At 52.7% G+C, this 27,870-nt stretch overlaps 2 protein-coding genes across 3 annotated transcripts in view; one reads left to right on the top strand and one right to left on the bottom strand.

Annotated features, from left to right (window-relative positions):
- The first annotated feature begins 2,330 nt into the window (after positions 1–2,330).
- On the top strand, positions 2,331–6,782 carry SLC38A8 (solute carrier family 38 member 8). Of its 2 annotated transcripts, XM_039721522.1 has the most exons (11): positions 2,331–2,531; positions 2,985–3,183; positions 3,388–3,541; positions 3,676–3,780; positions 4,081–4,138; positions 4,388–4,502; positions 4,634–4,781; positions 4,868–5,067; positions 5,240–5,291; positions 6,036–6,152; positions 6,454–6,782. In XM_039721522.1, exons 1-11 carry the CDS (start codon positions 2,337–2,339, stop codon positions 6,737–6,739), a joined length of 1,629 nt encoding a protein of 542 aa, XP_039577456.1. In that variant the 5' UTR covers positions 2,331–2,336; the 3' UTR covers positions 6,740–6,782. The 2 variants fall into 2 exon arrangements, with proteins under 2 accessions (XP_039577456.1, XP_039577457.1); XM_039721523.1 differs by lacking the exon at positions 6,036–6,152 and having other exon boundaries at positions 6,610–6,782.
- A 602-nt stretch (positions 6,783–7,384) lies between these two features.
- Positions 7,385–27,870, bottom strand: part of NECAB2 (N-terminal EF-hand calcium binding protein 2) — a 75,925-nt gene continuing 55,439 nt past the window's right edge. The window contains exons 4-13 of the mRNA XM_039721524.1: positions 24,770–24,795; positions 22,038–22,135; positions 11,992–12,128; positions 9,410–9,528; positions 9,213–9,292; positions 8,858–8,914; positions 8,631–8,743; positions 8,251–8,328; positions 7,802–7,893; positions 7,385–7,611 (exon numbers count right to left, since the gene is read on the bottom strand). Coding sequence (XP_039577458.1) covers positions 7,583–7,611; positions 7,802–7,893; positions 8,251–8,328; positions 8,631–8,743; positions 8,858–8,914; positions 9,213–9,292; positions 9,410–9,528; positions 11,992–12,128; positions 22,038–22,135; positions 24,770–24,795 — 829 coding nt within the window. The 3' untranslated portion in view covers positions 7,385–7,582. The remainder of the gene's footprint in view (positions 7,612–7,801; positions 7,894–8,250; positions 8,329–8,630; positions 8,744–8,857; positions 8,915–9,212; positions 9,293–9,409; positions 9,529–11,991; positions 12,129–22,037; positions 22,136–24,769; positions 24,796–27,870) is intronic.

Genomic DNA, 27,870 nt, shown 5'->3' on the forward strand with positions numbered 1-27,870 from the left:
CCTTTGGTTTGTCCTGCATGAAAGCCTGTGAATTGTCACTGGCTTAAATAAGGATGCAGACACAAGTTTCCCCTGTCCGTGCAGTGCCATTTAATGTTGCCATAATTGAAATAGCTTCTCTCTTTCCTAGTGAAGCTGAGCTTCTCCCTGCCAGCTGCTTTCATCATTGCTCCAGGTGAGCACCTTTTCCTAGGAGCCAGGAGCTGGTGGATGCCTTATTTGTGAAAGGAATGGCAGCCTGGGCAGGTAAGCAGTGTGCACTGGTGAACTGTCCTGGGTGAGTTCATGGGCAGCTCTGGGCATGGCTGGAGAGGAGGAGGCAGGGACAGCTCTGCTGGGCAGTCTGGCTGCCCCCATCCTCTTGGGGCTTACCAGCAGGGATGGGGTGGGCTGTGGGAAGTGCACTGCAGGAGAGGACTTTGCTCCATGTAGTCATGGAGCCATGGATAGGGTTTGTGAGTGTCCTGCAAAAAAGATTGGGCAAACCAATTTTCCCTAACTTGAAGAGTGATTGCCTTTTTCCAGCATTTCTCTTCTGGAGGATGCACTGGGAAAGGCAACATTCTGTTGCCATGGCAGAGAAGGCACTGAGCTTTTTCTTTGGAGATGTTAGTGGAAGCATGTCAGGGCTGAGAAGATGGTCCCAAGTCTGGGCTTGTGCCATCCCAGTGGGGCTGGAGCCTCTTGTTTCTTCCTTTCTGAACACAGATCCATAATGATAGGGAGAGGGTTTTCAGCATCTCAGCTGTAACGTATGGGTGAGGACCATCACAGGACCAGCCAGCAGCGGCTGTGCAGCTTTTCCAGGTTGTAAAAAATCAATCAGTAAAGGTATGAAATCTCAGGGGCAAACCCTCAGAAGGGATTGCAGGTAGCAAAGCATAATTGTGATCAGTGTTTTTATTTGTATGAAACAAGGACTGTCCATTTGCATTTTTGTACCTTTTACAATCTTCAAAGATAATAAAAATGGAAAACATTAACAGCCTTTTTTCCACCTGCCATGCAGACCCAGCAGCAGGTAAAGCTGCCAACCCACAGGGACCCTCACGCTATGACTTGCAGCCCAGGGGCTGGTGCACCCAGATAAATGAGAAAGGGAAGAAATTATAAGGGAGGGAGCCCAGAGTCACTGAGCAAAGAAGCTGTCTGGAGCTGTTGTGTTGGTGTGGGAGAGGAGCTACGCCTCTCTGGTTTGAGCTGCACCTCTTCCATCAGAGGGAGACTGGAAAGCTTCGGTGCCACTTCTCAGGTCGGTGCTAATGAGGAGACTTGCTCCTCATCACAGCACTAATGAGAGATTAGAGCTCCACTGCAGCCTTGAAACCAGAATCAAGCTGTATCAAAGCACCAGTCCGAATTAACAGCCTTTCCCAGTGGCTGGTATTTTACAGCCCAGTGGCCAATTTCTAAGTCGCAGAGGCCAATTATTTCCGAAGCCTTTGGTGTGCAGCTAATGAAGGCTTGGAAGGACCCTTCTAAGTGTTTATAAGCCCTGTAGGCGGCAGAGATGTAATGGAGGTGGCAGGCACAATTAGCCATCCATAATTCCTCCTAGCAGCTGATTAAAGTCTCTTTATCCGTCTTACTAAGATCAGAAGGGCACATGTTTGGGAAATCAAAAATGCATTAGGGGCTGTCAGCCAATGCCAGGGCCTTGGCTGAGCCTGGGGCAGGGGCATGTGGCAGGAAAGAGTGGCACAGAGCTGCTGTGTGTCCCCCGTGTTGGGAATGGGCCCCTCATTCCTGTGGGGTGCAGTCTCCTCTGTGCAGGTCCTCTGCAGCATCAGTCACCCCATCCTGGTATCCTGGCATCCCTCTGCCTGTGTGGAGCAAGGAGTGGGATGGGATGGTTTGTCTCCAAAGTCTCCCAGTGCAGGAAAGCACGAGTGGGCTTTTAGCTGCTTTGGAGACACGCAGGGGTGCCGGCCTCATCCTGCACCCAACGAGTTATGAGGGGTGGGAGCTGCAGCCGCCTTCCTTCACCCTTCCTGGGGCACTCCGTAATGCCCCTTGGCGGCACTTTCATGCCTGGGTGAACAGAGCAGGATGAGGGTGGCCTCAGTCCGCCCAGCGCTGTGGTGCTAATTTCGGGGATGGTGAGAGCACGGGCCCGGTGCTGGGAGCTGGAGGGGCGCTCTGAGGGCCGGGGGCGCCCGCGGGGCTGTGAGCAGCACGGGGCTGTCCGTGTGTGAGCTCCTTTCAGGGCTTCCCACGGCCAACTCCCCCCGGCGCCCCCTCCCCACGGCCCGCGGGGGCGGGGGGTCCGCGCAGCCCCGCTCTGCCCGCGCCGCCCCCGGGGCCCTGCGGCGGCGCCCGGCCACAGCCCTGCCGGCATGGAGCGGGCGGCGGGCGAGGCCCGGCCCCTGCTGCCGGCGGCGGGGCGCTCCGCCGCGCCCTCCTCGCCCGGGCTCTCCTCCGCCGGCGCCGTCTTCATCCTGCTCAAGTCTGCGCTGGGCGCGGGGCTGCTGAGCTTCCCCTGGGCCTTCGGCAGGGCCGGCGGGGCCGTTCCCGCCCTCCTGGTGGAGCTGGTAAGGGCGGACTCGGGGCGGGGGACGCGGGGCGAGGGGCTGCGGCAGCCCAGAGGAGCCGAGGGGCGCGGGGCCGGGCAGGAGCGGAGGGAGGGGACGCACCTGCTCCGGTGCTCGGGGAGATGACAGGCACCCCCTCCGTACGGCACCCCCGTGCCGACCCCCGACACATCCCCTCAGGCTGGTGCTGCCGTGCCTCCTGAGGGATGCTCCTTGCAGCTGAACCCACACTTGTAGCTCAACTCAAAGTAAACGGGTGTCTGCTCCCGTACATGCCCCCAAACCCGAAGTACCACATAAGGATGTATCTCCATCCTTTTGCTGACCTTTTGCCCAGGCCCACAGGGTGATCTGGCCGGTAACCTGGTCCCTGTCCGTGGGCCTGCTGTGTCCTGTCCTGCCCTGGGGGTGACGGAGGGCGGCGCGGTGCCTTTGCTGGCTGTGTCCCCGCAGGGCTCGCTGGTGTTCCTGGTGAGCGGGCTGGCGGTGCTGGGCTATGCCGCGGCCCTCAGCGCCCAGCCCACCTACCAGGGCGTGGTGCGGGCCGTGTGCGGCGCGGCCCTGGGCAAGCTCTGCGAGGTCTGCTTCCTCCTCAACCTCTTCATGATCTCCGTGGCCCTCCTCAGGGTGGTGGGCGACCAGCTGGAGAAACGTGAGTTGTTTCCCCTCGCTGTGTTTGGGGCTTGCTTAAGGCCGGCAGCTCTCAGGATGAGGGGAAGGTGCTTGCACGTGGGTTGGGGTCACCCCCAGGGTTTTCCTGGAAATTCTGGGCTCCCTGGTTCTGCCATGGTGTGATGCTCCCGACCTCCTTGGGCCATCTTTCAGGGTGGAGCTGACCCCCCACTGCCCCCCACAGTGTGTGACTCCCTGTACCCCAACGGGACACTGAGTGGGACTCCTCAGCTGCCCCCCTGGTACGTGGACCAGCGCTTCACCCTCTCAGCTCTCTGTGTCCTCGTCATCTTCCCACTCTCTGTCCCCAAGGAGATTGGCTTCCAGAAGTACTCCAGGTACTGGGCTATCCCTGTGCTGGCCCACCCCTAGGCACCCCAGGTTATCTCCTTCCAGGAACCTGTGGGGCCGTGGGAACCCCCCTACTCCCTTCCTCCTGGCTGTGTGCTGATGCTCTCCCATGCCCTGACAGCATCCTGGGCACGCTGGCTGCCTGCTACCTCACTCTGGTCGTCATCCTGAAATACTACCTGCAGGCAGAGAGCCTGCGTTTGACTGAGCCGCCCCAGCCCTCCAGGTAGGAGGGGCAGCCCCAGGTCCCTCCTGCCCTGAACGCCATGGCCTAAGCAGAGACATGGGGGCAGGGCTGGAGGTGGGGCAGGGGTGGCACTGGGCCCTGTGTGTGGTGGGGGTGAGCTGGGTACAACTCACAGTGGGTGGTAGCTCCCAGCCCCAGCTTTCACCCCTTTCTCCCAGAATCACTGGGAAGGAGATTCCCACAGGGTGCCCTCCAGGCAGCACAGTTTATGGCATGAAGGTTTCTTCTCCATGAGAGCCTCATGCCCTCTGCTCTGTGCTTCCTCTCCACATGCCACAGGTCCTCGTCCTGGACCTCTATCTTCAGTGTCATTCCCACCATCTGCTTTGGCTTCCAGGTAGGTCACCCTGGCCCCTCTGGCTGCAGCTGCCAGGGCACTGCTGGCAGGTCTGGTGCCCCAGACCATGGGCATGCTGTCCCTTGAAGGGCAGGTTGCAGGAAAGGGGACCCGTGGCTGTCACCAGAGGTGCTGTGGGGCCTGGGAATGAGGCAGAGTGGGACAGGGCACCCATAGGTGGGAGAGAGGATGCTGGGGGTGGGGGCTGTCCCTGCATGGGGCCCCAGCACCATCCCCCTTGCCTTGCAGTGCCACGAGGCATGTGTGGCCATCTACAGCAGCATGCGCAACCAGAGCTTCTCCCACTGGGTCACCGTCTCTGTGCTCTCCATGCTCATTTGCCTGCTCATCTACTCCCTCACTGGTAACCCCAGCACCAACCCTTCACTCCTCCTTGCCCCGGGGGTCCCCTCTCCCCTTGGCTCATCCATCCTCCTCAGAATTCCTCTGTCCTGCTCACTGCACAGCCGCCCACCCCCACCTCCCTGTCAGCAGGGCTCTATGGCTACCTGACCTTTGGCGAGGCCGTGGCGTCCGATGTCCTGATGTCCTACCCAGGGAATGACCCGCTTGTCATCGTCGCTCGCCTGCTCTTTGGCGTCTCCATTGTCACCATTTACCCCATTGTGGTGCTGCTGGGCAGGTGAGGGGAGTGGTGACAAGCCGGGTGTCCCCCGAGCTGGTGCAGCTCCCCTGGGTGCCATCAGCCCCCGCAATCCTCCCTCCCAGGTCCGTGGTGAAGGACTTGTGGGCAGCCCCGAAGCGCGGGGCCGTGGCGGTGTCTGGGGCACACGAGCGGCGGAGCCGGGTGGCACTGACGGTCACCTGGATGGCTGCCACGCTGGGCATCGCCCTCTTCGTCCCCGACATCGGCAAAGTCATCGAGCTCATCGGGGGCATCAGCGCCTTCTTCATCTTCATCTTCCCAGGCAAGGGCAGGCACGGGGAGGGAGGAACGCAGTGCGGGGACACTGGTGCCAGGGGCATTGCTGCAGGGGAAAGTGGCCTGTCCTGGCCCCGCTTTGGGGGTGCAGGGCTGACAATGCAGTGAGGCTGGGTGAGGGGTGCTGTGCTGGGGCTGAGCTTCTGCGCTGACAGCAGGGCTGTGCCTCGTGTGTGTGACCGGGACCCGCAGCCTTGGGCCACGCAAAAGGTGAGTGTCTGCGTGCTCAGCGGTGGTGGGGACAAGGGAGAGGACAGGGCCAGGGTGAGGTGTCCTATGGGCCGTGGCTAGGGCAGATTCCTGGGGATCTGGTCAAGGTGGGAACCCTGCAAGGAGGGGAATTTGGGTGCCCCGAAGTGCTCTGTGGGGCTGTGCCTGGGAATGGTCCCTGTGTACCAGGGCTGTGTCCAGGCATCAAGGAGGTGCCCAGAGTGACTTTAGGGGCAGAAGAGCTGTGGGGTTTGGTGGCACTGGGGCACCTGGTGGGAACTGGGGTGGGGTCAGGTTGGGGGTCAGAGGGACAGGGTGCCCCAAGACAGGAGGCCATCAGGTGTTTGGTGTCTGTTGTGCCGGGGAGGTGTGTCCCCATCACCACTCCTGGCTGGAGGGGCTGGGGCACAGCACCACCCATGTCAGGGGAGCTGACATGGTGCTGGTGAGTTTGGGATAAGTGTGTGCTTCAGCCTGTCTGTGGTGCCCCTGGAGGAGCAGCGGAGTTTGAGGGAGGATGGCGATTATGAGGTGGGTGGAGGCAGCACCCCAGGACATTGGGGTCTTGGTCAGGAGGGTGCTCTGGGGACCAGTGAACATCTGGGGAGGGGTGAGGGTGTCCCAAAGGGTGCCAAATGCTGGAGGGGCCAAGGCAGAAAGTCAGCAGGGACACCCAGGTGGGTGACAAAGGCTTGGAGAGGTCCCTTGGGGAGACCTGCCCGAGCATCAGCCCATCATGAGAAGGGATGACATGAGCTGGGGCGATGGAGACTGCGAGGGGACAGTCCCAGCCTGCCCGGGACAGTCTGGGAAGGAGCACGGTGCTGAGGACCCTGTGGCAGAGCAGCAGCAGGGTTTGGGGTGAGTGCTGCATCCCGGGGGCTTAGTCTGGGGCGAGGTGGGCTGTGTGCCTGGGGAGGAGGGAACAGGGAGCTGCAGACCCAGGGCTCTGGGGATTGGGGCTGGAGCTGGGGAGGGGACAGGGCTGGAAGCATGTGGGGACAGGATGGAGCTGGGCTGTGTGGGAGTGGCTGTGCCCGAGCACGTGGGGGAGATGTGGCTCTCAGCTCCATCAGCAGGGACACTGGGCACAGACAGAACTGGGAATGATGGCATGGTGGCATCTGCTGGCTTTTTGACCAAGGTTTGTGTGTCATTGCAGTGGACAGGGGGGCTGCTGGGCTTTCTGCCATCGACTGGGAGCAAGGCAGAGGAGCAGGGCAGAGGAGACCCTGCAGAGTCAGAGGAGCTGGGGTACAGGGGTGGCCCGTAAGCGAGGCCAGCTCTACCCCGGCAGCCTCTGCTCGTGTCGCTGCAGGGCTGCTCTCATCGCCTGGGGCGTTGTCTCCGTTCTCGGCGGTGCCTTTGTGTGCGGGCAGAGCGCTGCCCTGGCCGTGCTGGGGCTGCTGCGCTGGGGGAGCACAGAGCCCAGCGTGACCCCACCGTGAGCCCCAGCGTCCTGCCCCCGACAGAAAACAGCCACACACCGGATCCCATGGCGGTTTTATTTGGCATCACCGTCCCCGTTGTACAGTGGCTAATAAACACAGGAGAGGGTACTGGCAAAGGTCCTGTGCCACACACCCTGAGGGACCCCCACGCACGGCAGGGTGGGTGTGGGATTGGCACAGACAGACAGACACACAGACAAAGTACAGACCCCAGGAAGGAGGGGAGGCAGCCACCCTCACGCCTACAAGGCACCAGCTGCAACTGTGCACATGCAAAGGAAACCCCTGGGGACACCCCACAGCTGGAAAGGACTAAGGGGCACCTTGGGAGAAGGGAAACCCCCCTCTGCCACCACCCTGACTCCCCCTGGGGCACGAGTCCCCATCCCTGCAGGCACACACACACATCCACAGCAGGCACAGCCTCAACCCCCATCTCCTCCCGGGGTGGCCCCTGGGGACCTGCACAGAACCCGACCTACTCCCTGCTTTCAGGGGGGGCTCCAGCCTCCCACCTCCCACTCCCATCCCTCCTTCCTTGTGCCTGCCTGCCTGCACCCGTTGCCCCCCTCCCCCTGCCTACCTATGTCTGGGGGATGTCCCCCTCCCCAAACCCTGACAGGGATGTCCCCCTGACCCCAAACCCAAGCCCCTCCCTGGCAGTCCTTGTTTCCCCCGAGACCACCCCACAGCAGGGAGAGATGCCCCAGGTGATGGGGTAGCTGAGGGAGGACTCTCTGGGGTGGGGACACACAGGTGGGAGTTTCCTTCACTGCAGCCAGGTCACACCGACACCTGCCCCGGGCACAGGGGACAGGTGCTGGCGGGCTCCTGGCACTGTCACTCTCGGCTCAGGGTGCACCAGGCAGCTGCAGGGGAACAGCACTGGAGGGTGACACCTGCCCAGCCCCACGTCACCCTGAACCCCAGCCCAGCCAGCTCAGCCCGTGCTGTCCTTCACACCATGCCACCTGCCCCCCCTCGCTCCCCAACAAGTGGAGAGGTGCTGGCTGTCCCGGGCTCCCTGTCCCCCACCCTCGGGGGTGGCTGCCTTCCTACCTGGCACGGCCACGCTGGAGATGGCCTCAGGCTGGCTGAGCGTGTCCACCTTGACGTGCTGGAAGCTCTTGCAGGTGGCACTCTGCAGGTGCCTGTGCCCAGGTGGGAGAGAGTGGGTGACACCCAGCCCCCCCAGAAACACCATCCCAGCCCCCCACAGCACCAAGGGCTCTGGCAGGGCTGGGTGCCAGCAATCCTGCTCACTTCCCCTTGTGCAGAGCACCCTGCTTGGTTCAGGACAATGACCCCTCTCATCGCCACATCCAAAGGCACTCCCAGAGAGACCCACCCCAACCCCCTGTCCCATTTACAGGGACAGCCCTAGGACAGACAGACAGACAGCTCCTCAGTCCTGCCGTCAGACAGGGGACAGAGCTTGGGGCTCAGCTGCTCTAAAACCCCTCCACACCCAAGCATCCCACAATGGGCTTGTTCATCCCCTCCCCTACCTCTTCCAGTCCTCCTCGGTCTCCCAGAACTCATAGACGATGAAGGTGACCCCATCAGGCAGCTTCACTGCAGTGACGCTGGCAGAAACAGGGAGGGGGGGTGAGCCCCCAGCATGGGGCATCCCTCCCCGCTCTGTGCCCACAGGTGTGCTCTCGGGTGGGCTATCGAGGGGGGACCCAGCCCCAGCAGCCCAGGTAGGGGTAGCCCCCTCCCCCCAATCCCAGCACTCCCCAGCCCACACAAAAGCAGTGTTGGTGGCTGAGTGTGGCTACATCCCAAATCCTGGCTGCTTTGCCTCAGTCCTTCCCTTGGTCCCCAGCCCAGCCCATGCCAAGCCCCATCTCCCAGCCCCTGGTGGGCAGCTGCTGGTGGTACCCACTGGAAGCAGTCCCGCTCCCCGGCCACGCTCTTCAGGTACTGCTTCAGGGAGCTGCAGAACTCGCCCAGGTGCTTGTGTGACACTGTCATCTCATTCCTCACCAGGAGCAGGTACTGCCGGGCCCCAAGCACAGCACGTGAGACCCACAGAAACACAGAGAGCCCCCAGGTGTGGCTCTGTGCTGCAGGGGCACCCCAGCACCCACGGGGGGTGTCGGGCACACTCACCGTGCAGGCCGTGCTCTCGCTGTCCGACAGCCGCTGCTGCAGGTCAAACCACAGCGTCTGGGAGAAGGGCAACAAGCAGCAGAGGTGGATTGGCTGAAGCTGTGTGTCCCTCCCTGCTTGGTGGATTTCTGTTCCCAGAATTTGCAATGACTGTGCCCCCTTCTCCACAGGGAACGGGCTCCAAGAGCTGCTTGCACCTCCAGTCAGGACCATTCACAAAAGTTCCCTCTGCTCCCATTGCAGCCAACATCCCCAGCACATCATCCTCATCCCTGCCCCAAAACAGCTGGGGCAAGGTCCCTGAATTGTCCCTGGGATGGCAGGACAGTCCCACGCAGGGAAACACGGCCCTTACCTTGTCCTCCAGCTTGCCAATCAGCTTGGCCAGCCTGTTGATCTGCCCCTCCAGCCCCTCTGCCTTGGTGTCAGGGGAACCTGCGCAGAGCCGGGAGACAGTGATGGAGTGAGGGGCACCTGCAGGCACCCCCTGAGAGCCCTGTGCTGCTGCTGGGACGTGAGTGCTCCAAGCCACCCCAGGCAGCCAGCACTTACCAGCCTGGACGCTCTTTCCTTGCTCCCTGGGGACCATCCAGGTGGTGGGAGAGTAGCTGGGGACAGGGTTGTCATACCAGGCGTCACTCAGGCCGTGAGCATCCTTGCTGGGGCAGTGTCTGCAACCAGAGAGCACACAGAGAGTCAGGACAGCAGAGCTGGGCACACATAGAGTGGCATGAGCCACACTGGAGCATCCTTTCTGGCAGCTCTGCCCATGATGCCAGACCCCTTGGAGGGGGTCAGAAACAAAGGAATGTCAGTGGGCTGCTCCCAACAGCCATCACTTTTCTTTCCTGCTTATGGAACAACACAGCCCTCCTGGCACCACCAGCAGCCTTCAGGGCCCTTTTCTGTCCTAGACAGACACCTGCAACATGGGGCATTCAGACCCCTGTGCCCAGCCAGCTGCACCTTTCTGGGGCTGGTTTTGCAGCCCAATGGCTTTGGTGGCTTTCAGACAGAAAAGCTGCTGCCACCCAGACACCCCATGCCCAAATGGATGCCCATGAGCAGAGGCTGTGTATCCCACTGAGAGACTGCAGCTGCAGTTCTCCTGGAGAATGGAAACATCCACTCTAGCATTGCCTCCAACATGCTTTCTTGGTCTGGATGTTGCTCAAAGACCCAAAAAACTGTCCTGAAACACTTCCACAGAAGGAGCATCCATGATCACTACCCAGCACCAGGTCCTCAGTGGTCCTCCCAGGACCTCGTTGATTTGCAAGCCAGAGAGAATCAGAGATCTGCCATCCTCACAAGGGCTTGCAGCTGCCATCCATGTGAGTGACATGGGAATGAGTTGAGGAAGAATGACCCTCTCCTTTCTTCTCCACTGACAGAAAGCCTGTGCCACGGAGGGAGAGGCTGAGCAGCTCAAAGGATTTCCAGTGTTTCCTTCCAGCAAAAGCAGCTCTGTGCCAGCTGACTGCTGACAGAGGTGCCTGGGAGCCCTGGCTCCTCTTGGCATCTTTTGTTAGTCCAGCAGCTCCCAGCTGGAGACAATAAACTGAGTGCCCTGCAGCCAATGGGCACCACACCAGCCAGCATCTCCCTGCCTCCCCTGGCACCTGGCTCCTCCTAAGCATAATTCCTGGGTTCTCTTTCCCCAGCTACCTTGTAAATCAGCCAGTGTGGGCTCCACCATATACACAGGGACATGGTGTGCAGGTCCCAAAGAACATCTCAAAGATAAGGAAGCAAGAACAACAATAAAGGGTGCAGGAGCATCCCTTTGCTACAAGCTGTGCAATGATACCACTGCTGCTCCTGGATTATCCCCTGTCAATAGACAGGAAATTAGGCAAAAACAGACAGAGATTTATTTTAATCAAAATTTAATGAGGTGTCTCCATCTTGGACCTCTGCCTTTGCACTTTGTTCTACAGCCCTTTATTTTCGTGCTTTTTAGGCCACCTCTTTGTCTTCATGCGGATGCAGGAGATAATTTTTTTTGTGGGATTTGTTTTTCTTTTTAGCTATTATCTTCATAAGAAAACAACTACAATACTCCCCATTATGATCTGGGCCCACACATCAGCAAATAAAAGCCAGCAAAGTCTTTCATGGGCTCTAATTGCTCCGTCTGATGCTGGGTTTGTTTCCTTTTCATTGTTTTGCAGGAGCTCCTACTTCTTTTTGTACAAGGTTTGCCACAAAACAAAGAGAAGAAAGAGATGTGAGATGATGAAACCCACAGCATTCCTGCTGGAAAAGCTGCTGGGATGGTGGCAGAGCTGCTCAGGTCTCGCTGTGTTCCACAGTCTGTCTTAGGAGGGAGCTGGAATTTTCACTCTCCTTGTGCACCTCTGCCTGCCCATGGCTTTGGGAAGCCAAAACATCCCCATGCAAGCATCCTGAGACCTCCTGGTTTGAAGGAACAGCAGGAGAAGGGTTGGTCTGACAAACAGATGGGTTTCCATGGCAACCTGTCCTGGTTAGAGCTGGTGACGGTGGCACTCTGGGGAGCTGCGTGACACTGACACCGAGGGGGCTGTGCTGAGGCTCTGCCTCTGCTGCTGGGATCTCCTTACAGCCCAGCCCTGGCAGCACTCGGGACATCTTGAGGCGCTCTCCTCTGTGCTGCCCAAGCTCAGGGGCGTTGGCACTGGGCTGCTGGCATGGGGACAGCCCTCACGACACCAGGGACAGCACTGCCTGTCCTCAGTGCACAGGTGCCTTTTCCCTCCGGATGGTTACTGGCACGGGAATCTGTCCCTGTGGGCTGTCCCCAGCTCACCTGAGGCAGGTGCCCGTGTTTTGCCCGGGGTGGGAGCAGTGGTTTGCTCAGAGCTGCAGCCCCGTGCACCCAGCGCTGCCCAGCCCGGTGCCAGGTGCTGCCCCTGGTTTGCATCCCCACACACTGTTCTCTTGTTAAGGGTGATGCTGGGGACTGCAGGAGAGAAAGGGACAGGGCAGGACAGAGTGGTTCTCAGAGTTCAGGAAGCTGGGAAGGGAAGCAAAGGCCCAGCTCCCCTTTGCTGCTGCACAATGTCTGCTGCGATTCCCTCACCCACAAAAGCATCTTCCTCCTCCTCCCTCTCCACCCTCCTGCACCAGAGGAGGGCAGGCATGCTGCAGACCTGGTGGGGTTGGTTTGCTCGTCGATGGCATCCACAGCACTCTCCACAGAGCTCAGCAGTGACTGGGTCTGGTTGGCCGTCTCCTTCAGCAGGAAGCGGGTCACGAACTGGTCCACGTTGCTGCCGCTCTCGTACACCTGCAGAGGCACACGGGGAGCAGGGTGAGCGCCAGTGCAGCACCTGCAGCACCACCAGGGTCCCTGGCCAGTGCAGCACCTGGCCAGCATCCCTCCCTGGTCCCCTCCCACATCCCCACGATGTAAAGAGGTGTTCTCCAAAGCCTGTAGTATTGGAGCTTAGCATGATCTTAAATGACTTTACTGTTGCCTTGCAGCCAGTGGGTGCAGGCATGAAAAGTGTGTCCTCTGCTTTGGAGATCCCTGCTTGGAGAGTTCAGCATGTTATACAGTGCCCTAGTCCACAACAGTATGGCCAGCCCAGCACTCATGTTAAAGGGGTTTGGGATGATTCACAGGGCTCAATGTGTTTGACTGACAGAACCTCCCAGGGAAATACAAACTTTTTCAAGACAAAGAACACCTAAAAATATTTTAATAGAACAACTGATCTGCATGAAGCACCTGGGGCCCCTTTCCCAGCACAGCCTTGCTGAGCCCTGCCCAAGGCACAGTCCTGCTCCCGACAGTCACCAGCACAGGTGGGACACTGGCACAGCCAGAGGGACACTGGCACAGACTGTCCAACACTGACCCAACCAATCCAGCACTGGTTCAACACCACTCCAACCAGTTCAACACCAGCCCAACCAGCCCAGTGGCCACTGACCTCACCAGCTCTGGCTGAAGCCAACCATTCAGCATCAGAGCTGAAAACATTTGCAGTGAAAAAAAGGCTCCCTGAAACCCAGGCTCAACAGAACCTCTTTTTCTCAGACTCTTTCCCACCCATCAGTGCCTGCTGGGACAGCACACTGCCCAGGCAAAGCCCTGTGGGCAGTCTGTCCCTGTGTGCTCACACCTCCCAGCATGGGACTCCTCTGGGAGGAATGAATGAATTTTTGGAGCCATGAGACAGGGATGGATGCTCCTGGCTCCCTGCATTCCATCAGCAATGACCACGCTCATGGGACTGGAGTGGTCCCAGCACCACTGGTTATCTGAGCATGCAGCAGTGCAGCATGAGCACCCCACGCTCCCCAAAGCAAATTATTCCTGTTTTATGGTGAAGCTATTAACAAGGGTTATTTCCATGGCAACTGGAGCAGCTCTGCGAGAACCCAGAGGGCCTTTATCTGTGCCTTTATCTCCTGTATTAAATCATAAAACAAGAATGAGCTGATGGAAAAACCCTTTGGGGGAACTGCTCACAGAGCTGATTCCTCACCCCTGGTTTGGTGTGGAAGCCTTAGTTTCTTGACGGCTTCTTCAGCATCCAATTAGCAGCAGTTAATGACTTCTGTCTAACACAAGAAAACCTGCCCATAGCCCCAGTGTTTCTGGGGGATATGCACCACATGGTGATCCTCAGGAAATAGTGGTGCACGATGAGGTGATGGTGATGCTGAAGCTGTGAGAGGATGTGTAGCTAAATGGTGGATTTTTTAACCACAGCCTATAATCTTGGTTCAGCTTTAGGAAAAATCAAACAGGTGATTCCCACATTTGTTGAATTTGTTGAAACGCCCTACATGCAGATTGGATGGATGGATGGATGGATGGATGGATGGATGGATGGATGGATGGGTGGATGGAGGGTACAAAGGTATTCCAGCCAGCACAGAGAAAACTGGGGTGTTTGTGAAGATTTGATGCTTTTTGGCAGGCCAGTAAGCCAAATAGATCTGAAATCAAAGCAACAGGGATTTTTTTTTTCTCCCACTCAACTAACTGGCCATTTGCCAGCCCAGCTGTGACATTTGCTCTCAGGAGCTGAATCAGAAATACACATGCTTAGAGGTTTTTCCAGCAATCCTTCAGGTTCTCCTCTAGCACGTGTCTTCTTCAGGGCTGCAAAAACAAACCATTAAACAGACCAGCTATAAAGGAATCCTTCCCATTGTCTTACTAAAACATTTGTCAGACTATCCTAGTGAGATTTAATGAGGTTTAGTCTTATTAATTCCACCCTGAAGAGTTACTTCCTCCTTGCTTAGCTTGAGAAGTTAAAATATTTATGGAGATCATGTAATAATTGCTGCTCAATGAAGCTGCTTTGTGCCAGAAACTCTTGCACATCTCCAAGGCTGCTCTTTCCCATCCATCATTTCCAGACAAGCTCTTTGCTGAACTGCCTGGCCTTGACCTCTGCTGCTGCAAACAGGGGGCTGTGAGTGTTTGCAATGAGCAGCAAGTGTGAAAACATCATTGAAAGCATGGCCTTGAGATTTCTGTGCTGATGGCTCTCAGGAGGGCCTCGGACAGCGTCATGATCTGACAAAACAGAGACCTTCAAAAATGAGAGAGGGGTGGGAAAAGGACAGCGTGCATTATTGGGGAAACATCACCCAGGGCTGGGTCTCTGGTCAGCTGGCTGAGGTCCAAACCCCAAATCCACCCTCCTCCTCCACATCACAGGCTGTTCATGTGTCTGTAAAGCACCTTCCCACACACACTGGCAGCCAACACAGGGGCACAGTCTGCTCAAAGCCCCACCACAGCTCTTCCAGCTTTTCATTTCCACAGGAACCCACCCAAAATTGCCCAAATTCTGGCACAGATTAATGACAACACCCCTGGGATGTGTTACTTGTGCAAAGCATAACTGGGATTGTGATGCTGTTGAGTGCTTGGATTTGCCAACCCGTGCCAAGTTTCCCTCACCCAACACTGCAAATGGATGCTTAAAAATGGGCTCTCATGGCCATGTCCTTGTGGGTACCAAATACTGGGGAATGAGAGTTTTTATGTTATTGAACATCTCAAAGCTTCTTTGCTGGCATTTTTAAAGGTCACTATTCAGCTCATTAAGACTACAGGATGTAAAATATAGATTATTTTGTACCACCCACGAACTCGGAGACCCACTGTGACCTCCCCACATCTTCCCTTTGCCTCACAGGGTTACAGCCTGACCAACAAGGCTTCCCAGGGCTGGCTTCCAGCAGGACTGGCCAAATTGGCTGACAATTACCACGCCTGGGGACACTGATGACTTCTCCAACTGTTAATAACTGCAGTCCAAGCACACCCACAGAGTGATGCTGCCGAAATGAGAAGGCTTTTCAGTTGGAAACCAAAGGCAACTCTGTTTCACCCACACTTTTCCTCCAGTTAAAAAAGCAAAACCCAACAACAAACCTATTGCCATGCCATGTAACACCCATCAAGCCTCATCCCAGGATGATGGGGAGGTTATCTTCCACCCACCCAGCCCTTTAAAAACCAGGCATGTGTTGCACTGTAATCTCTGAGTGGCTGATTTAAATTCGTTGCTCATAATTGCCTGTTTGCTTCCAAGAGATATTTTCTTATAATTAAAATAACACTCAGACCTGCCTCTTTCTCCTCTCCCTCCCCCTACTTTTTAAATCCCTTCCAAAGCAGAGACCCAAAACTGATTGCCTGGCACATAATCAGTAGGAGAAACCTGAAGAGAACAGGCATTTAAATAGTTGATAAATGAAAGCATTACCATATGAAAGACCCTCAGCCTTCCCGAAACAGCTCTAAAAAACCAAATGAGACACCTGTTCAGATTTAAAACATGACAACAGCATCATATGGATTTGAAAAGTTTTTGCTATAAAATCCTCCTTCTGCAAATTTTAATGTTGGACTCTTCTCATCTCATTCTTACCTTGTCTGGTCCTGAAGGTTTCCTGCTCTGGACCTTTCCCAAGCAATTTATCACAGGACTTCTCCATTCTCACTGTCAGAGAAGCTCCCTGCTGCACTGGGACCCATCATTTCTCGTGCAGCCCAGGGATGTGAAGGGCAGGTGTCTGCTGGCCCACACAGAGGCTGTGCTGCACCCTGATCCCAGGGTCACCTGTGGATCCAGAGGCTGCTTTGCACCCTCACCCAGCAGGCTCAGAACTGGCTTGGAAGTGTGGCCTCCTACTTCCCAACACCCTGGCTATAAATCATCCTTTTGCTCACACATGCTCCTAATTAGCTTTATTTAGTACCCACAAGGCAGCAATTTGAGACATATTTTATTTCAGTTTTCCAAGGAAAGTGCAGATTTTGTTTTCCAAACAGGACCTACTCAAAGGACCCTGCAGATGTAGCAGTGTGGGATGGTCAAGCTGCTGGAGGCTCAGCCTGGCTGTGCCACATGCTCACGCTTTGACTTGCTCCCTCCCTTCAAAGCTGCTCTCAGACTATTCGGCAAGACAACAGCACTGACACCTTCACCACACAATTTACCTAAATCCCAGGAGCAACAGACCTAAAATGGGAGGGAAGAGGAGGAAAGCCATGTCCTACAAGAGGTCCATGAGAGCTGGAGCCAGGACAGCACAAGCAAGACCTCCAGAGAAAAAGCTCTTCCTTTTCAGGGAGGATGGAGGGACGTGAACTTTGCAGCAACAGATGAGCAGAAGAGCAGTGAATGAGGATCTTAATCTAAAAACAGGTTCCAAAAGAGACCTTGAGATTCATCTCCCTGCCAGTCCCTGCTCCCCACAGTCTGGCAGCCCAGGTGGATCTCCTGCACAGCCCTGCTGGGCTGGCAAGAGAATCGCTCCGGATGGCACCGCGCGGAGAAGCAGCTTTCTGGTCTGGAGTCTGAACAGAAAAGTTAGGAAAATTCAGTTCTTGCAGAACTGAAGCAGCACATTTTGTTTCAAACTGTGGTGCAATATTATCTTAAATCACCTCCAGAGAAGAGTTGCAAAAATATTTTCTGGGAAGCTAAATGAGCACCTCCTTTCCTTTTAGATTGCTCTTCTACTATGAAGTTCCGTAACTTTTCTGGAGATCAGCATCTGTTTTTTGCTATAGAAATTGACACAGAAATTGTTCAGAAATGTGTCATTCAAAACACACGGAGAGTTGACTCATCCTTTACCATTTCATTGACCCATCACTATGCTTTTCTTTTTTCAGCCACAGCCATGCAGCATGATTACACTTTAACTGCATCTTAGGAGAGTTTCAGACCTGGCTGTGCTGCACTGCAGTGACACCCATGGCCTTCAAACCCAGACCAGGAGTCTTCAGCTGCTCATTTACCCACCTTGAGGCAAGGCCAGAACAGGAGATCTGTGAGAAGCCTTGAGCAGCTCACATTTTCCGGGCTGGGCACAACCCAGAACTGGCACCACTGTGCTGCTGTGCCACCCTGCCACGGGTCCATCCCCTGGCACAGCACAGCCCTGCCCCAGGAACCTGCCACCCTCAGTGTGAGCACCAAGTCCACTCAGCAGGGCAGGAGAAAACCTGCTCAAGTTAAATGAAAGGCTGAGATAAAGGGTTAGCTGGAGGATGGGAGGAAAATGTTCTTTTTGAGGATTATTTCTAGCGACTATTTTATCTCGAGGTGTCATCATTCAAAAAAGAGCAATATCACTTTTGGCAAGCTTAAGTTTGGCAGGTAAGAATGCAAATAAGAGCACTTTATATTGCTGATCTGAGCTGTGCTGTAAAACAAAAAATACCATCCCCCATTTTTAGCATCCAAGACTGCTGGCAGATGGTTCTTGCTCTGGGGCTGTAACTGAGCTGCTCAAATAAGTGCAGTTTGCTGCTGGGGGCTGAAAAGTGGGGGAGACCCGTGGTCAGCCTGGCACCAGCAGCAGGGAGAGGACACCTGCTGCAGCACCTCCACGAGCCCCAGGAGCCCAACATCTGTTCAACTACATCTCAAAAGGCAGAGACAAGAAGGGTGGATTGCTGCAGGAACATTTTAACTCACAAATAACATGCAAACTTATTCACCTGTATGTAGATACCTCTGGGCTCCCTACTGCTACTGGAGCAACAGCAGCTGGTATTGAAGGTCAATGCACTCAGTTTTTTATGGTTTACATATTCTCACATCTAAATAATGAATTTTAAGGGGAAAATGCATTTGCAGCTGCTTTGGGGACAGTGCCAGTCCATAAGGCACATGAGGTGTTTGGCACTCTGACAGGAGAAGGCTCTCAGGGGGTGTGTGTTGTGTCACCACCTGGTCATATTTCCTCTCCAGGTCCATTAAATGAGAGAACTGAGAGACTGGAAGCAGAGCTGTGAGTGAGCAAACAAGGAGTAAAACACTGTCTGTCACATCCCTTTGCTCTGTCTCCAGGACCAAGAGTGATGCTGAACACCAAGCAGCAGCTGGTCCAGGGCCACCCTCAGATCCTCAGGGCTGCTCCATAAACCCTTCCTGCTGTACCCTACTCTTCCCTGAAGCCAGTCTCATTCTGGCATGTGCATGGCCAGTTGCAATTTCAGCTCAAATTTTGGGTAATTTTGCTTTCCAAGCACTCTCCTTCCATCTGGGACAGGGCATGCACCAAGGTCAGTCACCAGTGCTTCTTGGACCTGCCTGCTGCCCAACAGGAGCATCCCCAGGCAAAAATTATTTGACTTTAAATCTGAGCTGTTTCATCCTTGAAAATATTCATCCCTCAGCATTTTTTTTTTTTTTTTATTCTTTGCAGCTTGCTTTTAAAGTTTACCTCCCCACTTAAGGTCAGCTTTGCTGATTCTTCCATGGTCAGTCCTGCAAAATGCTTAATTGGCAGAAGCTGGAAGCAGGAGCAATCCCAGTGCAGCTGACAGTGGCATCTGGACCTGACAGGAACAAGGCTAATTGAGCCTCTCGGGCTCAAAAACCCACACTGTTTTTTTTTACCAAGCTAAGTCCCATTTCCAGGGGCGTCTGGGTGAGGCTGTGCAGTGGTAAGCACCACCTCTGCCACCCCCAGGCACTTCCCCTGTCACCCCCAAAGCTGACAGGGGTGGTGGAACACTGGCTGGGTGCTGTCCCCTAAGGCAGGGGACTCAGTGACCGAGGGCAGGGACAGCACCCCCCTGGCTGTGCTGTCCCAGCTCCCTCCACACCCCTCACACCCCTGACCCTGGCACAATCCACCTCCTCCCCCAGCATGTTAGCTCTGGTCCTTGCTGACTGCACTACACAACAGTACAAGAGACTTATACAGGAACATCTCCTGCTGTCAGCTTTATTTAGAACCCAAAAGTTCATTTCCTGTCTCTCCAATTTAGCTCTGCATTTCCAATTGTCACCGGCAGTCGTTTCCATGCGGCACGGACATCACTGTATTGGAAAATCATTACAATGACAGATTTTGTTTTGCTGTGTGAGACCTTCCACTACTGAATCTAATTACTGCTGATACTTTACGAGCTCCTCCAGCACGAGATAATTGCTGCTTTCTCTTTTTATGAGCAAGAAATAACCAGTTGTCTTTTAAGGTGAGAAATATAAACAGCAATTAAATGCCATGGTTCTCCATGCCCTCTTGTCACCTGGCACCTCTCAGAAACACAACCCAGAAAATGGTTAGGCTCCGTTTATTGTTTGCCCCAAATACATTGTTTGAAGAGGAGGGAATAGGGATGCTCCTAAATGATAGATAGTGCTCTCCAGCTTAGGAAATATGTATTTTATTATGGAGAAGCAGGAGCAGCTCACAAGCAAAGCAGTTTGCTCACAATGCTCAGCATCATCACCCAGCCCTTTGCAGGGTCTGGCCACAAGAAAAGGTGTAGGGACAGCAACAGGCTCGAGCATCAGGGGGCACAAAACCACGCTTAACTCTAGCAAAAATCTGCTGCTTTGGTCAGCTTTCATCTCTTCCAGTGTTTCTAAAAACTAAATGTATGAATCTTTTAAACATCCTGCTACCCCATCAGCATGGGACCCTTGGTTACAGCATCACATGGGGAGAAGATGGAGCAGAAGGAACCTACCCCATCCCTGAAAGTGCCCAGGGCCAGGCTGGATGGGGCTTTGTTCTCCACTGGTCCAGGGGAAGCTGTCCCTGCCCATGGCAAAGTGGTTGAACTTGATGAGGTTTAAATTCCTTCCAAAACAAATGTATCCTGTTTGAACACTGGAGACAGGTTTCTCTACCACCCACAACAGCTTCTTTACTCTTGTTTTTTTTTTTTTTTTTCCCCCTGCTTTTTTACATGAACAAAGTGCCTGCCTTTGAATAATTCATTGATGAGGTTTGTACCACTTTGTTCACAAAATCACAGTGGGGGAACAGAGTTTTTCATTAAATCCTTCCTTGCCAGCTCCTCTCTGTGATGGAGTCTTGCTCTGCTTGTTCTCTTGCCAAAAATCTGCCAGGCAGGAAGAGCAGCACACCCCAGGGGCTGATGAAATGAGGGGTGGGAGGATGCTGGGACAGCACTCCCTCACCTGGCTTGGGAAACTCTGCATTTGGGATGAGGGGTTGTGATCCTTCAGTGTCACAGCAGGAAGGTGCCTCCAGTGCTCCAGATCTCCCTGTTCCTCTCCACAAATTAATGAGGGAGGTGACCAGCTCAGGTTTATGTAAATAGCCTTGACCTGCTGCAATTAAGGCAGGTGAATCCTGCCAGAATTTGCTGAATCAAGGCTGGGAAAGCTGGTGTTCTTATAAATAACCATCCTGCTTCTGCTGCAGGAGTCTCATCCAAGGTAGTACCCAAATGCTTAGATGCCTGATTTATAAGCAGGGAATAGACCATCTTCCTCTTGCAAAGTATTAGGAAGAGTTAGTCATGTATATTCACACCACATTGGAAAAGCAGTGATGGAAGGCATCATGAACAGCAGGCTGGAATGAATTACTAAGATCTCTATTAGCATGTTAACATTTATTTAAAATACATAGTTGGCAAACCTGATGGTCATGAAAATTGCTAATAATGAATATAAATGAGACATGAACAGACACAGATACTTAATCATTAAAAATTGGTGTTGTCCTGATTTTTTTAACCCTTTCATAATGTTGATAAGAAATCACTAACACTTCAGACAGATCAGTGCTTGGCCAAAGACTTTTGCCTTTAATTTATAGTGGCAAGACATCAACATGTTAAATATGTGCCTTCACTTTCCATGCTGCCTTCCTCACAAAAATCTAATGGAAGAATTTTAATCAAGCAAGGAAATCAAGCTCTTTACTCAGTAGCAAGAAGAGAGAGAAATTTGCCATTTCCATTCTAACTCCTGAAACTTCTTATCATTGTCACTTCTTTAATGTGGAGTAATTTGAGTTTCTCTTTTAGCTTCAAAGATAGACGGAAGGGAGATTTTGATGTGGATTGCTTGCAGGAGGGTGTAGCTGGATTGGGAAGTGCTTACAACTGCTTGGAAAAAGCAAAACCTTCCTCCCTGGCTTGGCCCTCAGTGTACTACCTTGCTGCTCACCATTGAAGAGGAAAACTGCTTTTTATTCATCATGGCACAAAACAACAATGCAAATGTGACTGAAGGTGGAAGAGGGAGAAGGGATTGATTATCCTGAGGCAATAAATATCACTGATACAGCCCGGTTGCACTATTAAGTGGTGTGGAAGGACAGGAAAATAATTCCAAAGGAAATAAAGCTCTATAAACACTTCTCTCAGCCTGGAGAGACAACAAATGACTGGTGTTCCTCTCAGCAGGGATGTTTATATGGTACATCAGCTCAGATTTTACAGGTATTCATAAATAAACTTCAATAAGCTTCTTGGTCAGTATCACTGTCTATAGTAGTCCAGGATCATTATCACACGTGATGGATTTTTAAGGACCTAGGGTTACTTTGCACATATAAACCAGGTCATTATGTCTCAGTTGTGGTGCTTGCATGATTCCTCTGCAGTCCTTCAAGCACACAGCTCTCTAGCTTCTAATACAGCAGCTTCACACATGGCAACTGCATTTGGAAAGCAGGGTGCCTTCCAAGGGGGAAGCTGCATTTAAAGGCAGCTCTATAATATGAAGTTTCCAAAAGCCCTCTCAGTGATGCCAGCAACAACTCATGCATTCCAAATCCCACCTGAGAGACCCTGTGCTGTCTGCAGAGCAGGAGGACACAGCCCTGCTGAAGAGGATGAGACCTTTCAGATTTATGTGCTCTGTCAATGCAGCTTTCAGGCTGCTCACTCTGAGCCTGTGAAACGTGAGGTGCAGGAAGCAGCACTCACCCGTTTGGTGTAGTCCATGGCCTTCAGGATGGAGAGGTTCAGCATCTCCAGGGAGGCCAAAACATCCTCATAGTCTCCCATATGGTCAGCAAAATAGTCTGGGAAAACCAAGAGAAGCAGGATGGGAACGTTAATGTAACCTGAGGCTACTTGGCACAGCAAGATCTATTATTGGTGGAAACATAAACCTGAGAGGATGGCTCCAGGGGTATTTTTATACTCTGTGTCCTCAGCCAAAGTCACAATTTGTCCTGCAGGGATGGGAAGTGGTGTGATTCCCATGAAAATTTGGGACCATTGCAGAAAGGAGATGTAAGACCCAGAAGCTCCCATTAAAAATAATTCATCAGGTTCTTTATTTCTGTGCCTACCTCTGCATTTGATTCTTTATGGTCTCTCTCCCTCCTACTGCTGGCATGGAGGAAGGGGTCTCAAAAGAAATCCCCTTTCCATTCCCTTGACATTCTTTGCCACTCAAAGCATCCAAATACTTTCCAATTCACCCCAGTTTATATGAGCTGAGACTGGCCTTACATCTTTCCCAACATTCCTATCACATTTACACCTCAGCCCACAACCACAGGTTGAACAAGCTTTTAAGAGTAAAAAAGGAAGAGAACAGAGCTGCAAGCTGGGCCCAGAATCACGTGTTCTCCACAGAAGGAGGCACACGTCCTCTGTGCCATGCTTGTCCTTTCCCTGCTTCTGGTGGCTGACACAGAGCACAGCAAAAAGCTGTTCCTTAAAAGCCACTGGTGCTGCTCCTCGGCACTGGGACAGGGAGTTTCACACTGAGGTGACATCTCTGTGAAGTGCAGCAAGACAAACTCCAGGAAACAACCCCACTAATTAGGTTTTCTTGGCTTAATTAGAAGTGCCTATAGCTATTTACAGTCTGAGAACATATCCAAAGGGAAGAAGATTTTGGCAGAACCGGAATGTCACAGCATGACTGACAGCAGCTGTTCCGTGATAAGTAAACAGCTTACTCTCATTGCACTGTGTTTGTTTGGCTTTTCCTTCCTACTTGGGAAAGAAAAATTGAGCAGATCTGATAGGAAAAGACTTTTTCTAAGTCCTGAAATAAAAAGCTGGACCCATCCATTTCAGGAGAAATGAGCTGTTGTGGGCACAGCACAGCCCTTGAGACTGACCAAGGAGCACACGGGAGCAGAACAGAGCTGACTTTAACAAGGATTCAACTCTGCTGCTTCATCATTATTTATTCATGTGAAGCTACAGGCTCAAGAAATAACTTTTGAGATGCTCTCAACATTTTATAACACACAAGAGACACACCAATTTAGACAAACTGAGGGTTTATGTTTAATACCTAGAAAAGAAGCAAGCAAATCAACCACAGGCGAGGGCAGGTATTCAGGATAACAGATCTAGGCAGGAGCTTGTGCTGATCAATCCTTTCTCTGGCTTTCCCTAGCTTCCCAGGAGGTGATGGGGTTATCTCCCTTCCCTCCTGGCAGCTTCACCCCTGGGAGAGGCAGTGAGATGGGATCACACTGGGTGACAGCCATGTAATTTCCTGATTTTATCAGAGTGATGGAGAAAGCTGTGAGGGGTTAAACAATGCCATTGTTAACCCAAAGCTGTGGGGGTTTGATTTCCTGGGTCAGCTGGCAGGGAGACCTCATGCAGGAAGAATGGAGGGATGGGAACAAGCCCTTCATATCCTCAGCAGACCAAAAGGGTTTTATGGCACTCTTTGTTTCCTGCCTACCAAAGCAAGGACAAGCAGGAATAACCAGTGGAAAGGGGAGACATTGCTGCTTTTCCTGCCAGCTTGGATGCTCAAAGTGGTGTGGGCAGGGGTTGAGGACACCAGGAGGAGAGAAACCCTGGACAATGTCCTGGTGCAGGCACTCCCGGGGACAGAGAACTCTTTAAGGTGTCAGGAATAAGGAGTTACTGCCTGGTGCTGGCACAGGCACCCAGTAACCCCATCCCTGTCTGCACAACCTGCTCCCAGCCAGAGCTCCAAAGGCTGGAATTAGCTGCAAAGTGGTGAAGGAAAATGGTGAAGACCTGCTGAGGTGGCTTCATATGTTCTTGTGTATCCTGGCACAGGAGGGGAGGAGAAGAGATGGATGAGCTCTCTGCAAGGACACTCACCTCTCTACCCATCTCCTCCCAAAAATCTGGGGTGCAGGAAACACTTCCCAATGTCAAGCATCCATAGAAAAATACACCTGAGTGAGCAGTTTGAGGCACCTCCTAATGAAGCAAAGCCCTTCAGAAATCCCAGCAGGAAACATTCCCTTTCTGGTCAAGGTGTGGGACAAAATATTATCACAGATTTTCTGTTCAGCCTTTAATTTTGGCAAGCTGTGGGAGGTACAGCAGAGGTAGTGCACCCCTGAGGCAGCCTGCTGGGAAACAGGAAGGCTGGCCTAGGGAGAAGCATGTTACAGGTCTTGCAGGGGAAAATGGGTTTATTGAACTTCAGAGCAAAGCTGGAAGCCACAACACCTCCAGAAATTAAACTCCAGCTTGTTATTGAACAGGGTCCGTGTGCTTCGCTTAGCTCTGACCCCATTTGTGCTGCACGAAAATGAAAAAAGTTCTGCCAATTTTCCTGTGGAATAAGGAGCAGAGCAGCAGCAGGGCTGAGGTGCCCCAGCTGCACAGCCCTGCAGACTCTGCTGGGTTTCATGCAACCTTTGAGGGCCTCATGCACACAATGATTGCTGTTGCCCAAAAGGAGGGACTGCACTCACCACACAGCTCCTTGGTGTCCACATTGCTGCAAAGGGGACAACGAGGCAGGGAGGAAGCAGGAAAAAATAAAGAGAGAGAAAGAAAGACAACTTTAGTGACAAGGACAGATGAAGGCTGCAGTTAGAATTCCCACAGGCTTAACTCCTGGTGCCCTCCTGCAACATCACCCACCCCCTGAGCATCCCCCAGCCACCAGTGGGACAGCCTGTGGAGAAGAGCAGGGTTGGTGCACTCAGGGCATCTTCAGCATCTGTGCAGCTGGAACAGGTTCACAAATTATTTTGGATGCTCCCTGAGAGGGAAATGGGTACTTGAACATCCCCCCTGAGGAGGGGGCTTTGCCCTAGGGGGACCCAGCGCCCTGGAACATCAGCTCCTCTGACTTACAAACATCCAGCCTGGCAACATCTTGGTGAGACACTTGGTGTGGCACAGGAACGTGTTTGTTCCCATTTACTCAGAACAAAAATGTGCAAAATATACTTTTCTCAGTGGACCAATTCTCCTAATTCTGCCCTTATCAAGCAGCTCTTGCCCGGGACTGCCTGCAGACACAATGGCACAATTACTCCCTAACACATGAACATTTAGTTTACATAACAACCTCTCAGCAGACAACCTGCTTGGGAAATAAAGATTGCTGCTAATCTCTTTGTGCCGCCTATTCCCACACAATCATTAGTGCCATTCAAGGACTGGAACGATCCCTTAATAGAATTATATCTTATCCATCCATTTATATCCCGGGAAGTTGTTTCTTTACCTAAACCCATCCCTGCTCTGTCTAACCTGCCAGCATCAGTGGATTAGGGCTTTCTCTGCCAGCCCTGCCTTGACACCCAGACCAAGGCAAGCACAGATGCCTGGAGCCCAGGAGGTGCTGCCTGAGCCTCTGCTGTCTCCTGCTGGAAAAGCACGGGGTGCTGAGCCACAGCCCCTCTGGGTGAGAGCTGCCTGCCATGGGGAGAAGGAGTCTCCTCTTGTCCTGGGCCCTGGTGGAGCAGGACACACTGCAGGGCTGCAGCTGCCCCTCCCTGCAAAATGAGCTTCTGCACTGCTTTATCTTTGTTCTCTTGGAGACATCTTCCTCAAACCCTGGAATTACTTCCCTGAATCCTGCAAAGCCTCCTGGGGATGCTGTGGGCTCAGCTCCCCTGATGTTCCCATGGATGCACGGACCCCACAGACACAAAGCACTGTGCAGCAGAGTGCTCCTGATCCCAGGGGCTCTGGCACTGCTCAGCACCTGGCAGCAGGGGATTCCCAACAGGAGCTTCAGCAGTGCAGCAGCAGAGGAGCTCAGGTGAGCCCCAGCAGATGCATTTCCAGGACTGGCACAGCCCCGTGCCAGCCCCAGGAGCTGGCTGGCTGTTCCCCAAAGCACACAGCCTGGGAAGTCAAATGTTGCTTGCAGACACATGCACAAGAGTAGTTTTGACAGCAGCATCACCCATGAAGTGTTTCAATAATATTTTTCAGAAGACAGTTATTGTTTATAAACACCTACTGATGGGGTTATGGGTTTGCAGCTAGGGCATGTTACTGAGAAAAAAAAAAAATCTGTTATTTTATTCCATGTGATTCTGCATTGTAATAATTGATCTGCTGCTGCCAAAATTGGTCTTTTATTTCCTCACATCTTGGCATTGTATGATTTAACTTAATTGTGCTTGAATGTTAACGCAGCTGAGAAGTTGCTTTTAATTTTAAACCATCTTGCCTTCAGAATAAGGCTAATGAAAGAAATTACTGAAGTCACAAGCTGACTTAATAAAAAAATATGATAATGTTGAGATGAAAAACTGTAAGGAGAAATCAATGGGTACTTGAGCAGGCTGTTTCCACCCCGCAGGAGCCTGCCTGCTGGGAACATCGCTGACACAGAGCCACGTCCCCACCTCTCTTACAGGGGGTCTGGCCCAGCCTGGGAGCTGCACAGCAAAAGCCACGTGCAGCACCCAGCTACAAAACAAGTTACAAGCTGATCTGGTGGTTTAACACTTCAGCAACTGAGCCCCACCTGGGTTATGCCAGCAGGGATTTTTATTCTGCAAATATTCAGGATCTGGGGTTCAGGCCTGGTGGGATGGGGGTGGCAGCTCCTGATGAGCTCCTTTGTCATCCCCAACCCTTCATCCCAGAGCCTCCCCTCAGAGGACATTTTTGGAGCAATCACATATCATAAATCCCTTCAGAAGAAAAACATTTACGTGAGCATTAGTTACCTTTTTTTTTTTTTTCAGATGTCAAATATTTAACATTCCTGTACACAACAATAAGCTAAAAAGAAAAATCGTGACAAGTTTTTCTCGTGTTTTCAGGAAAATAATTAAAAAAGTCTTTCAAGTACCAGAACACTTGGCTGTGAATTAGCTTTCAATTTTTATTACATTAATATGACTAATTCAAGTGCTTATTGAAGCCATAACCCAACTAACTAAGCAGAATATAATGAAGTTTAAGTAGAAATTAAGGAATAATTAAAGATTTCTGTGTAATACAATTTTTTCTGCATAGTAGAGCCCACATATATCTGATCTTGTTCCAAAACAAAATCTTTCTTTCAAAGGAGAGAAGAAAACCCAAGAAAATCCAAGTATTTTTGAAAATCCAGGCCTTTTCTCCATTTTCCAACCAACGAGGCTGTAGCATGGAGCAGCAGAACCCTGCTGTGGTGCACCCTTTGAGGTGACTTTCCAAGGCAAAGATGCACTTTGGAGCTCCTCCATCTGCCATTTGGACCTACTGCTCCAAGAGAAGTATGAGGCAAAGACAAGAGCTCAGATTCCAACCCAGACCACCTTCTGAAAAGGCAGAGCCCAAGCCATGAGCTACTTTGGCCACAAAAAAGGACAGTTTATTGCTCACCACTCCCCCCCCTTTTAAAGACACTGATCTGTGACCAGATGAACATATTGGCAACAGGGAAATTGTTTTCTCTCCTGGTTCACATCCAGCTATTTAAAAAAAAAAAAAAAAAAAAAAAAGACCTCTAAGCACGATACTCCTGTGTGTGTGGGAGTTTAAAGAGCAATGACCATGCTGTGAGAGCATCCCCTCAGTGGCCTTAATTAAGTGAATTGTCCAGAGAGTAATTACT

This window comes from Passer montanus, unplaced genomic scaffold (assembly GCF_014805655.1).
Source record: "Passer montanus isolate IOZ18808 unplaced genomic scaffold, ASM1480565v1 scaffold45, whole genome shotgun sequence".
NCBI classification, from domain to species: domain Eukaryota; kingdom Metazoa; phylum Chordata; class Aves; order Passeriformes; family Passeridae; genus Passer; species Passer montanus.